This window comes from Pteropus alecto, unplaced genomic scaffold (assembly GCF_000325575.1).
Source record: "Pteropus alecto unplaced genomic scaffold, ASM32557v1 scaffold78, whole genome shotgun sequence".
NCBI lineage: Eukaryota > Metazoa > Chordata > Mammalia > Chiroptera > Pteropodidae > Pteropus > Pteropus alecto.
In genome coordinates, this window is record NW_006443124.1 from 9814908 (window position 1) to 9827520 (window position 12613).

At 39.3% G+C, this 12613-nt stretch overlaps 1 protein-coding gene and 1 pseudogene across 1 annotated transcript in view; one reads left to right on the forward strand and one right to left on the reverse strand.

Annotated features, from left to right (window-relative positions):
- The first annotated feature begins 687 nt into the window (after positions 1–687).
- The window catches only part of PPP2CA (protein phosphatase 2 catalytic subunit alpha), a 21209-nt gene continuing 9283 nt past the window's right edge, over positions 688–12613 (forward strand). The window contains exon 1 of the mRNA XM_006923127.2: positions 688–1182. Coding sequence (XP_006923189.1) covers positions 1081–1182 — 102 coding nt within the window. The 5' untranslated portion in view covers positions 688–1080. The remainder of the gene's footprint in view (positions 1183–12613) is intronic.
- On the reverse strand, positions 3943–12167 carry LOC102884626 (annotated as a pseudogene).

Below are 12613 nucleotides of genomic sequence, written 5' to 3' on the forward strand. Positions count from 1 at the left end.
GGGCGTGGCTGGGTGTCTCACACCCCCAGGGATGAACCGGAGTCGAAGCAGGGTGCACACCTGAGGCGGAAAGCGACAACGGGCGAGGCTGCGAGGGGCCTGCGGAAGCTAGGCAAAGTCCAAGGCCCAGAGAGAAGCCGAAGTCGCGGCCCAGCCATCGCGCCCGACGAGATACCTAGGTCCGAGGACAAGTGTGTGCCGGGGGAGTCAGATGCACTGCGCAGCACTCCCCGGTCAGGTACACCCTCTTCCGCCTACGACTAACCTAATTACAAGGTGCCACTCAGAGGCGGAGGTGGCCTCCAACCAGGCTACCACTCGGCGCCCGTTCCTGCCCCCAAGATGTGGGAATCCTATGCAATTCCAGTGCTGCTGCACCATGGAAGAGCCGTGGGGGGTCTCGACTCCCGTTTCCGTGATCTGGCTGCAGTAGCCGGGTAAAGAGACGAGGCGCGTAACACCTTTGGGAAAAGGTCTCAGGCAGCTGGGAAGCCCCCTCCCGTCAAGACTGCGCCTGCGCCAGATCTGCGCCTGCGCCAGATCCGCTCCCGCCCTGCGTAGGATAGTGCTCCGCGATTAGCTCAGTTCCCAGTTGCGAGCGCCGCGCGTTCTGGGGCTCGGTCTTCCTTTTCCTCTGGACCCCACCCTTCTGGAGGACCACGCCCTAAAACCGAAGGTGCCACAGTTACCAGCCGGCTACGTAGCGCCTGCGCCTTAGCCCCTGGTACCGCCCCCACTCCGGTCTGGCGGCGGACCAAGGTTGGCCCTGCAGTTGCGCAGCTGGTTCCGTGGCCCTTCTACCCCTCCGCACCCCGCCGCCTCCTGACGCCGGGCGTGACGTCAGCACGCCAGCGGCCGCCATTACAGAGAACCGAGCTCCGGGGCTAGGGCGAGCGGAGGAGGGCAGCGGCCGGTGGCCGAGCACTGTGGGGAGAGCGAGCGGGCCAGCACTAGCGCCGAGCAACCGCCAGTAGCCACACAAGTACCCCGGCAGCCGACGGCGGCGTGTGCGTGTGGCCCGTGTGCGGGCGGCGGCGCGGGAGTAGCGCGGAGCGGCAGCCGGTTCGGGCGGGTGGCATCATGGACGAGAAGGTGTTCACCAAGGAGCTAGACCAGTGGATCGAGCAGCTGAACGAGTGCAAGCAGCTCTCCGAGTCCCAGGTCAAGAGCCTCTGCGAGAAGGTGAGCTGCACTTCGGTTGCGGAAGCCGCCACGGGCTGATCCCGCCGAGAAGGAGGCGGCCGTGGGGAGGGTGCAACATGGCGGAGGCCGCCGGCCCGGACCCCCCGAACCTCTCAGACTGGCGTCCGGCACGGTGCGGCCCGGCGGCGCTTCCCCGGCGACCCGGCGCCCCCTGCCTCTCGAGCAGGGATTGGTTGCTGCTGCCACCGCCGTCTAAAATGGCGCCGTTCATCCAACTCAGGGGCTTCCGAGCCTCCCGGCCGTGGCATCGGGAGGGGTGGTGTGGGAGCCGAGACCCTGTGTGTCAGTGTTGGCGACGGTTTTGAGATCCTGGTAAGATAAGAGGACTTAGGTTCTAAGGCCTGAGAATACGGCCTAGAACTCTACTGTGAGGTGGCCAAGAGGCTTTTTACTTGTACTCAGGACTAATTCTTTGCTCCAAAGGTGTCCAGAGGATCCCCCAAAAGGCAAGCTTATAGGCCAGATCCCAGGACCTATTCAAAGGTCACACAGCTTTAGTTAGTTCTATCGTGGGTGGTTTGTGCTAAAACCGAGCAATTTTTTTCAGAGACTTTTTTTTTAAAGCGTATTTTTTAAGGATTTAAAAATCATTAATCTAATTTCTATGAAGGTCACGGTGGTAGTTATAGGGAGGAGTATGACTTATTTTTCATAGTTGGGAGAAATGGAGAATTTGGTGAGTCATACTACATAAGGAGTTTTGAGATTCAAAATCAAGTGTCAGTTGAATCTGTGATTTATATGCTGACAAGTTGGGTGGTGTAAAACCCTTCTCTAAGCTTAATGTATTTGGCATTTTGCCATTTATTTTTAAAATGAACAACAGCAAGAGGAGCAAATTTTGTATCCTGACTCTTTTTTTGGAAAGTTACTTGCTTGTATTTTTGTGGCTTTAAGTAGTAGTAGTAGTACTGATAATAGTTGTTGATTGAGCCTTTATTGTATTCCAGACATTGTGCTTAGTGTTTAAATATTTTATTTCAACTTGTTGAGAGTGGAATCTTGTAGCCTATATTAACTTCCTTTTCAAAATTAACTTTGCAGCATTTCATTTATTACGGAATCATGGAATGTCATTAGCATTTTGTATTAGTGAAGTTATTAGAGAGCAAGTATGCTGACTGGTTTGTGGTTTGATGTGATAATTAGATTCATGAGTTTGGTGTATATGCTCCTAAAACAGGCTTTCTCAGAAACTATGCTGTAAATTGCAGTTTAAGTGAATCAAATTCAGATTTATTTATCTGGAACCTGAACAAAGCTCATCTCTCCTAGTTGATGAGGTGGTACATCATCTGTTGGAACTGCATTTTAATGGTAGCAATGTATTGAGTCTTTTGTTGCTTCTTGACCCTCAATTCTTTTGCATCAAATGAGGATGGTATTTGTTTTAAAGGTTTAGAAATATGCTTTTTAACAATTGTTTAATGTATATCATCAAGTCTTAATTTCTAAGTACTGTAAGTGATGATTTTAAAACCTTTTAGAATTTAGTACTTTACATAAAGACTATGAGCCAGTAGTTGGGTAGACAACTCGTCATTTGTATAGAAAATATTGGAAGAAAGGTAACGATGTAATTAGAAGACCACTGGACTTGGAGTTAGACCTGGACACTAGTTCTCTTTGTGCCACAGAGTAATCGTGATTGATCTTGAGGCAACCACTTCATTTGGTCGACATTTTTTGTCTATAATCTAGAGATAAAACATGTTCCAGGGTCTATTCTAATCTGAGATTATACAATTCCATTTTTAATTAGTACTTTGTGTTTAAATACCGAATTCCTATTGCATATGCAAGATTGCTTATTCTTATGAGAAGGACAGAAAGCAATGCAGAATAATCGTGTTTATTTCCAGGAAGCCTGTATCTATTTGGAAATCAGTAGTAGCTGGACCAAGAAAGTAGAGGGTTTATGTTGGAGACTTTAGAAGATAATACTGGATGCTAAGATGGGGTGGTAAATGTTTGTTGTTTTCCACGTCTTTATAAAACTAAGACATAGTGAGATTAATCAGGTTACGCTTAGATCTCCATTGCTAACCCAGCATGTCCAGATTTTAGTTCTTAGAGCCAAAATGATGGAAATAATATTTGAAGTTAGGTGTCCAAGAAATGGATCCTTTTGGGGAGTAACACACAGCTCTCATATTGTCTTAACTTTTTTTATTTCAATTTTTGGTATTATATTATTAACCTTCCAAACTAAATTAATTTGAAGACAGTTTTTTAGGTATATGGGATGAGTTATGATACATGACTTGAAATTATTTTGTACAGGTCTTTCTAATAAAACAAAAGTTCTCTTTTTACTGTATTAATATTTGTATGGCCAATAACACATTTGATGAAAGCCACATATTTTGAAACTCTTGAGGGAATTTTTTTCATTAGTACAATAGTTTTTTTTTTTTTTTTTTTTAAGGAAAAGACATTGGAAATAGCTATTTGGTAATAGCTGATAATTTTGATTAGGAGAAGGAATGATAATTTTAATGCTTCTATACACCTGAAAATGCCTGATCTGAATGAAATATTTAAAGTTGTAAAGATGGAAGTATACTGTAAGAGGTTAATATGATTAAAAATGGCAGAGGCCATTAGTATGGTATCCCATCAGCAATTAATAGTGGTAGATGTTCAAAATGCAGAGAACCCAAATGTGTATTTATAGACAAGAGTGAATGTGTTTTTGTTGTTAACTAGTCAATCCTCCCCCCCCCCCAAGATGTGATTAAGGTTTATATCAAAGCCAAGGTTGTTGAGTGTGTCTAGTGTACCTTGTCAATTTGGGGATCATAATTTGTTGATTGTTTAAAAATTAGTGGCAAGCGAATGCAGTTTTGTCTAAGGTACAGTTCTGTAGTCAGTAACATTACTACAGCTGTATGACTGGACAAGTTGTTTCCATCTCCAGACTGGAAAAAAATATTAGTGTCAACTTGCCTTCCAGTTAACTAGAGTAAACAGTCTTTTATTATGTGACTTTAGCAGTGGTTTAATTTAGATATGATTTTTGGCTTTGTGCTTTCAGGTCTTACCAAACTTGTGGAGAATGTTGTTTGATAGCCAGGTTTTTTTTTGTTTTGTTTTTGTTTTTTTTTTCCTCCAAAGGAGTTCTTTAACTAGGTATGCTATTTTCCATTGCTCTACAAGCACTATAAATAAAATGCAGTCAGTCATTAAGTCTTCAGTTAGTTTTAACATTTATTACATGGGTATGAAAAAAGCAAATCCCCCCTTCTAATCGAATGAGCTGCAAAATATTTGAACAAGGATAAATTCCTTTATGAAGTGGGTGATATATTTTTGCGTGTCTGTGTGTGTTTAAATTAAAATGTTTGGTTCATTTCCATAAAAGCAATTTGAATATTGAGAACAAACAGTTGGCATGGAAGCATGATACAGAATATTGTTTTCATCATACTTTCACATGCGCAGTCTCTTGAGTTTGAGACAATTATTGTCCTCAATTACAGATAGAAACCAGAGGCTCAGAAAGGTAAAGTTATTGACTGCAAGGGCTAAATTGAGATTGCTTAGGCTTATGGATTCTACTAAGACTTATGTTCTAGTCATGCTTCACAGCCCTCCTCCTTTCTGAGGTAGTGTTAATAATGAAAGATGCAGGTGAATTGGGGCCAAAATGAATTATAGAATCAACAGCTCTTAAATTAACTTTTATTTTGATTGCTTGAAAGCTCCCTATTCCTGCCCCATACTGTCGTTTGACTTTGTCTTGGAGGAGGAAACAATAATTATTGTTCACTTTTGGATGTGACTAACTGCATTTACCCCTCAAATAAGGTTAATGAGGTGAAACCTCCAGTTTATTTTCTGTCTTCTCAGCATAAATTGTGATCCACAGACTACATTCAAAATATTCCAATAAAGCATAACTGACATTAATATTGTTTATTACAGCTTGTAAAATGCCTTTCTTTTTATCCTCATAGCTTCTACAGTCAAGGCTGTTTGTCCCTGTGTTTCATGATTTTCCAGGCATGAAGCAGTAATACAGTTAGTTTTGAGTTGACTTAATGAGGAAACACTGAAAAGGCAAACAGTCCTATTCAGATACACAGGTCCCCCAACTCTCCCTTTGTTTTCCCAGAGTCAAGAGTTGTGTCTGCAAATATTGGTAGTACGGCTAAGGTGAAACTCATACTGTAAAAGGAATGGTGGGGACTGCAGTAATGTATGAGATAACATTTGCATCACCAGTCTGGTGTTTCCCCTTTTTTATGACAGCAAATATTTCCTTATCTTATTGTAAGTTATGTTTGTCAGTTACCTGTGGAGTATTAGTCTTTATTTAGTTTAGAGGAAAACCAGGAGATGTTGGGTTTGGGTTGAAGTAATGATAGGCACGGGTCTTTTTTGAGGGTGCTGAGGAGAGAAAGGAAAAGTCATGTGTGGCAGGAACCCCACACCTACCCCAGCCACCCCTTTTTGACTCTTTCCTTTCTCCTTCGATCTGTTCCTCTTATTTCCACTTTTTTTCTTTCTTCATTTCTCATTACCATCCTTGTTTTAAAAAATTCTCAGCCCGTACTGTTCTGTTAGAGTGAGATCTGAATTGCACTAGAACTAGGAAGGGGAAAGATTTGCTTTTTCATTGTTTTAGATAGCTTTTCTTTCAGCGTCTGGAGCAGAAGTGGTAGAATAGGCTGAAATAGAGGTCTGGCTGTCAATAAATGGCTGGGGTCTGAAAGAATTGTAAAGGATCAATCTGGGGTTAACTGTTTAATTTCTTCACAGTACAAAGTTACTGTTGCCTACTTATGTATTGGTTTGGAATGGATGAATAAGGCAATGACAGATGTGGTATCTAAATTGTACCTGACCAGTTGGCCCGTCACTATGGCACTCCCTGTCACCACCTCTGCCTTAGTCATTTAGTTACTACTATAGATTGGAATTTTCACCCTTCTGTTGTTGAGGTTCCTGAAAGAAGGTTGAGAACCTTTGTTCTGGAGTGCCCCTGGGAAACAGTTTGTTAATCTAGCTAAAGTCATATACAAAGTGTAGTTGACAAAGGTTATAGAATGTCATTGATGCTATTAGCTATGTGACACCATACATTTGTTTTTGAAAGTCAGCCAGAATTTATTAAGCCCTCATTATATGCATTATTAGTTTTTAGTATTTAGTTTTGTCTAAATAACATCATAGGGATTTGTTAGCTTATTTTTTGCTTTAATATGGTTTCAGATTAGTCAGAAGGTTGAACTTGTAAACTCTAGATAAGAAAAGTTTTAGAACATTTGTTCTAGTGGTGATCAAGTACATTTTATTTCTCTGTCCCCATTGTCTGTAAACTAACAGAGATGCCCACCTATTTTTTTGGGTAGCTCTGACTTTTTATAAAAAGGCTTAAGTACTTTAGGATAGAGTACAATTTTAGTGTTGGAAGGAACTTTAAAGACTTCGTAGGCCAACTCACCTTTTACAGATGAGAGAGGAAACAGATCAGGAATGGTTAAATCTAGTTCATGGTGATTGTTGTGAGAATTTTTAAGCAGCTGTGTATGTAGCAACATTAGTTTAGTGGATTAACTTTTTTCCCCCATGTGCAGGAATGTTTGAGAATGTGTAAGTCATGCACATGTGTAGGTTGATTAGTAAAGATCGAGGCCAGTCTTTTCCATATGAGGCATATGACTTTTTGGAAAATGATCATTCATTTTGGTCAGAGGTGAAGATAATTATTTGATTTTAACAAAGAAGACCAAACTGTTTTATAAAAATATTAGAGGTATCTGTTAAGTATAATTAATGAAAGACAAGTAATACGAAGAAAGGTTTGATAATTAAAGATAATTAACTGAAGATTCATTTGCTTCCAGGGCTAGTAATATGTCCTACTTATGTATCACACCAAAATAAAAATCTAACCATATACTCTAATTTATCATGGACCTTAATTTTTTTGTAGTTATGAAAATCAAAGAAACCTATGTTTTTCTAAAAGCAGTATTAAGCAAAATGAAGTTCTTAGGATATTGAAAAAATGTGTTCCTGCTTTCAAATTTAATTATTTTGTTCTGTTTAAACTGAAAAGTAAAATTCAGAAGTTGCATTTTTCCCAACTTATGTCTTTATGGCTACATTGGTCGAAGATGTACTTAACTATGATTAGAGTATGAAATGTTGAATTTATCTGAACTAGCGTTCCAGTGAACATTAGAATTAATAATCATCAGGTTTTTAATAGAAAAATACATAACACCATCCAACTCTCTGAATACTCAAAGAATATGTGTGGACAATTTGTACAAGAGCAGAAAGAACTGGTAGTAAATAAACATGGAATAAAGTTTGAACTCTGAAATGAAAAGTGCCACTTAAATCAGGAGATAACATTTTGTATCTGAAATAGCTGAGAAATAAGTACATTCTTCCATTTGTTGTTGCATAACAAATTGGGTGTAATCCAGTGTTTGTGTGTGTGTGTTAGAACCATTTTAATGTGATTATACATATCTGCCAAATCCAGAAAGAAAAGCTTTATGCATACATAACTTTTCCAGTTAACATCTGCAAGCATAAACAACCATCTCAGTTTATAAATTCATCAGCAGAGGAATTGACCAATGTTTCTTTACTGCTAGGCTTACCAGCAGTAAATTACAGATGAATTAGTGTCCTTTTGTTTCTCTTCTGTCACTCTCCTTGTTCAGAGACAATTTTTGTTGTAAAAGTTTCAGTACAGGCTTACCTGCAGCCAAAGGTAGTCTTTTTTGATAAGTGTTGGTTGCTCTGAATTTTCCTTATAATTATAGCTTGTTTAATCACAGAAGAACCCCTGCAGAGATGGAGTTCAGGGTTACGTACAATAACAGGAGGTCATAGTTTTGAAGTCTAGCACAGATTAAAAACCACCGATGTAGCACTGATTGTGTCTTAAACTACATATTGACTCCTTATAGACATGATTTTTTAAATAAAGTAGTGCATATAGGACAATCGGTTGCGCAATTCACCCAGCCCTGAAAAGTTGTTCAATGCCAGCTAACAGTTGGTCATGAAACATGAGTGAGCTTGAGACACTGCCCATTCCTAAGATTCAACCAAGGATTGGCTAAAACATTGAAACACCTCTGTTTATGAAGGTGTTCGTTCCTTTACCTCACAATTTATGAAGGTGTTCGTTCCTTTACCTCACAATTTAGTTTTGTTTATTTTCGGTGGTGTTTGGGTTGCACAGTACTAGAATGCTTTTGATCACTTTGCGAATCAGGAAAACCAATGGTCTAAAACTATAACAGGATCTTCAGTAGGCTGATTTGTCCATTTCCGGTTACTGGTTGGTGGGCCCCTCTAAGAATCTTCACTTTCCCTTCCCTGCCTTCCAGAAAATTGATCAGAAGATGAGTCTGAGCATCATCCTATCTGACTCTTAACCAATGCCTGGCTAAAACTGGAATGTTTTAGTTCAGTATATTTTTAAATCACTCACAAAAAGAGGTTCTACAGGTCTTCACAAAACCTGGAATTTCCACGAGAATGTCTAATCTTTATGGTCGAAGAAGTCAGCATTAAAGTTAAGCTTCCAGGAGGCAGTTTGGTCCTTATAATTCAATCAGTGGTTGAGTTAAAACCCAAGCTTGAAGCTCAGTATCCCTGGATGGAAAGAGAAGCCGGGGACTGATTGAGATGGCTGGTGACCTCAATGGTATCCTTGGAGCTGAGTGTGGCCTCTAGTCCAGAAAGCTGATGATGCATAGGGATCAAATAAGATCCACAATCCATGCTCCTAAAGTAGGAAGTTGAGCCAGCATATCCCTGACCTGAAGCCTGAGTATAGATAATGGGATAAGATCTCTGCATGCAGGAAGAGGAGGTGGACAAGGGATGACAGTGGGAGATGGAAGTTGGACTCCAGAAAGACAAAGGAGCACTGCTGCTGGAAATGGCTGGGACTAAGGTGCTAGTGGGGGCAGTGAATTGGCTACTTGTTCCACTCTCTGAACTCACTCCCCAAGTTGGGGATGTCTTTTTGGCAGGTCTCACTTTGTTTTAACCTCCATTCTGTTGCTGCTACTGTTGGTGGCACTTAGCTCTTCAATTCTTAAACCATACCCAGGTAGTCCACCAAGAGGTGCAGAAGTTCATTGCAGAAGTGGTCAGACAGGCAGCCCATTGACCGCTTAAGGCAGTTGCTTAAGATAAGACATCATGTTCAGGTTGTTAGGAGGTGCCAAGTCAACCAAAAGTGGGGCGGGGGGTGGGATCCAGCTGGAAGGTCTTGCTTTGCCCCACGTTCAGGGTCCTTGGCAGGTGGGTTTGGAGTGGTGGAACTAAGGACAAAGCAAATAAACGTGCTGGTTTACTGCTTCGGAGGCAGTAGTTCTTCCACATTCCACCACTAACTTAAAAAGCATAGTGTAGTTTTATAGTACGTGTGGGATTGCTCTGTAATCCCACAGGTGAAAATTTTCTGAAAGGAAATAATTTAAATGAATAATAATACATACATAGATCTGTTCAGGAGGATATTATATGGCATATTAAAATGATCATTATAATGCTGTAGGAAATTGGATTAGTAAATATGAAATGTTAGGACACAAAATGAAACGAGGTCTGTGTAGAGGTAAAAACTGGAATATATGAAGAGTACTTTCTGTTGATGTGGTAGGATTAAAACATAGCCATAAACATTTTAATGTTTTTCAGTCTTTATACAAATAATTTTACCGTAGTTGTAATCATTTTGTCTTTTTAAAAGTTTTCTTGATTTAATAAAAATGCATAAGTGTATTGCATGTCTTTTTCTATGATATAGGTTAAATAAAAATGATATCACTATTGTGAGCCCTTAAGGAAATGAAATTTTTGTAAGTGGTGAATCTTGTTGGTTTATGTTTTTTTTATTCTATGAAAAAATCTAGGCTCGGATGATATGTGAGGTCTAATTTAAGTCTGCTTTGTTTGTAATTTCATATTATCGTGGTTAGGGTTGGCTTGTATCTAAGAATGTCAGACAAATCTGTATAGGTCATTCATCTTTTATACCTGATTGTTTTATAGTAGGTTGAAAAATAAAGTTGTGCGATTTCTGAATCCAAACTCAGAATGCAACGTTGAATATAAATTAATGTTCCTGAAGATTGCTTTCCTTAAAGTGACTCCAAATTGTTTGGATTTTAGGATGGTATAAAATTTTAACTTCCTGTAGTTACTTTTGATAAGCTCTTATTAATGGAATAGCCTGTTTGTGTTTTAATCTTGTTCTAGGAAGTTTTATATGAATTTTTTCCCTTGAATGTAATCATTTCCTTCTTTACCATTTGACTGAATTTCAGTAGTGTGCCAGTAGATAAAAAATCATTATGGTGATTACACACTTTTTAAAAACTTGATCTTAATTTTTTTTTTAAATTAATTATTTGTTAGCTGAGACATTTGAAGGCCTGGAAAATGTTTTAGGGGAAACAAGAAAAATTGGTATGTGTGTGTTTTGCTTTTGCTTCTGTGCATAATTCAGGTGACATGAGGCTTTAAATTATAACAATACCAGAGTGAAAAGGTAGTTATTAAAATTTTTTTATAAAATCTCTAATCTTAATTAAGTTACCTTGAAAGTCTGGTTCTACCATTTGCTTTGAGTGTTAAACTAGAAAGTCGAAGTTGTACAGCTACCTTTGGAACAGATAAGTTGATGAATGCCTGCAGGCTCTAAAGGTGACTCATTAGATGTCCTATTAGGTGACCCATTTCAGGGTTCTTTGGGTACTTCTGGGACTTAAAAAATGCCTGACTTTTTGTGATAGCACAGCTTCTCACCTCCCTTTTTCTATGATTAATTTTCCTGATTGTAAAATATTTAGCAAGGACATCTGCAGCCTTTACTGTTCTGATGTTATGTGATAATATATTTCGGTATAGTTGAGACCAAAAAAAAAAAAAACGCACCAAAAAGCATACTTAAAATTGATCTTTGTAAGCTTTAATCTTTGTTGTTAAAATGTACTTAATTGCATCTGATACATACTACTGTTTTCTCCAGGATTTAATTATTATTCTGGTCTGAATTTGGTAGGAAGGAAAGAGCAAGCTTTGGCTTTCCCAGGTTTAGAAGTTTAGAAGCACTAGATGCTAAAAAAAACACTAGCCATGATATTAATGCCAGACAGAGTTAGTAATAGAATATGCCTAGTAAACTTCTGCTTTTTAGTAATAATAAATCAGAAGAGGTTAGAATTACATTAGAGACATAGGTATGTGTATTTAAGAAATATCTTTTTTTTTTTTTTTTGAGACTTTTTTTGAGACATTTCAAAATGTTAAATAATTAATTTTGGATATCAGTGATTGATGAGTGTACTGAAATAGGCTCCCCAGAATGTTTGGAGACTTGAAAAGAGTGGTTCTTAAATTGGCTGCACCTGACAGCACCAATGTGGGGTGGGGAGGGGACACTTAAAAAATTATTGATGCTTGGATTCCACCCCTGGAGATTCTTAATTGGGAGAAAAGTAGCTTGGGCTTCTATATTTTCTAAAAGAGCTTCCCAAGTGATTTTTAATGTGTGGTGAAGGTTGCATACCACTGCCTTAAAACCAGTCTTTGTCATACTTGGTTGTCACTGAAAATGTAAGGAGCAAAGGCTCATTAGCAACAGTTCTCTGATAATTTCACCCCCATGTTGCAGCGTTTTGACTTCCCTTAGCCTACCACTGTACATTTTAGAACACTATTTCATAATACTGGTTGCACACAGAAGAGGTACTCGATAAATGTTGGTTGACTATATGAAGTAAATACCTTTAACCCATTCACAGAACAAATTTCTTTTACCTTAATGGCTTAAAACTGAAATCAGGCTCTCCCTGAGGAAGTCATGTAGCTTCTCTAATACCCCTCCCTGATGGGTGGATGCTGCCTCCCTCTATGCAAGGATAAAATTCCCTGTGTTTTTCAGGCTTCTGTCCTCTACCTAGATACCTGGACATCTTTTCTTACTGCTTTTACCTATTTACATATTAAGTGTCTTTTACATCTCATGCTTTGTTCTAGCAAGGTGCTGTGTACGCATTTGTGAGTAAAATGAATCTGGTGAACATTTTTTAAGCTCTTACTTCGTTGCATGGAAAATAGATTGGAAGCAGGAAAATGGAACAGGGAGTTCAGTGTGGAAGTGGCTTGGAACAGGGTAGTGGCAAAAAAAATAGAAGCAGATGGATTTGAGATACATTTTGAAAAGGGACTAGGCAAGACTTCTGTGGATTGGCCCCGGAATATTAGCAGCCTTTAAGTTCTAATCTATCTTAGATGTCCACATCCATAGCTCTACCTCCAAAATTCTAAATTCACTCATTAAATTTCCTGCCAGTGGATCTTTGTTCTAATACCACTTTGGTTAGACTTCTTCAGTCTATATTCATGTTCCATTCTTTCC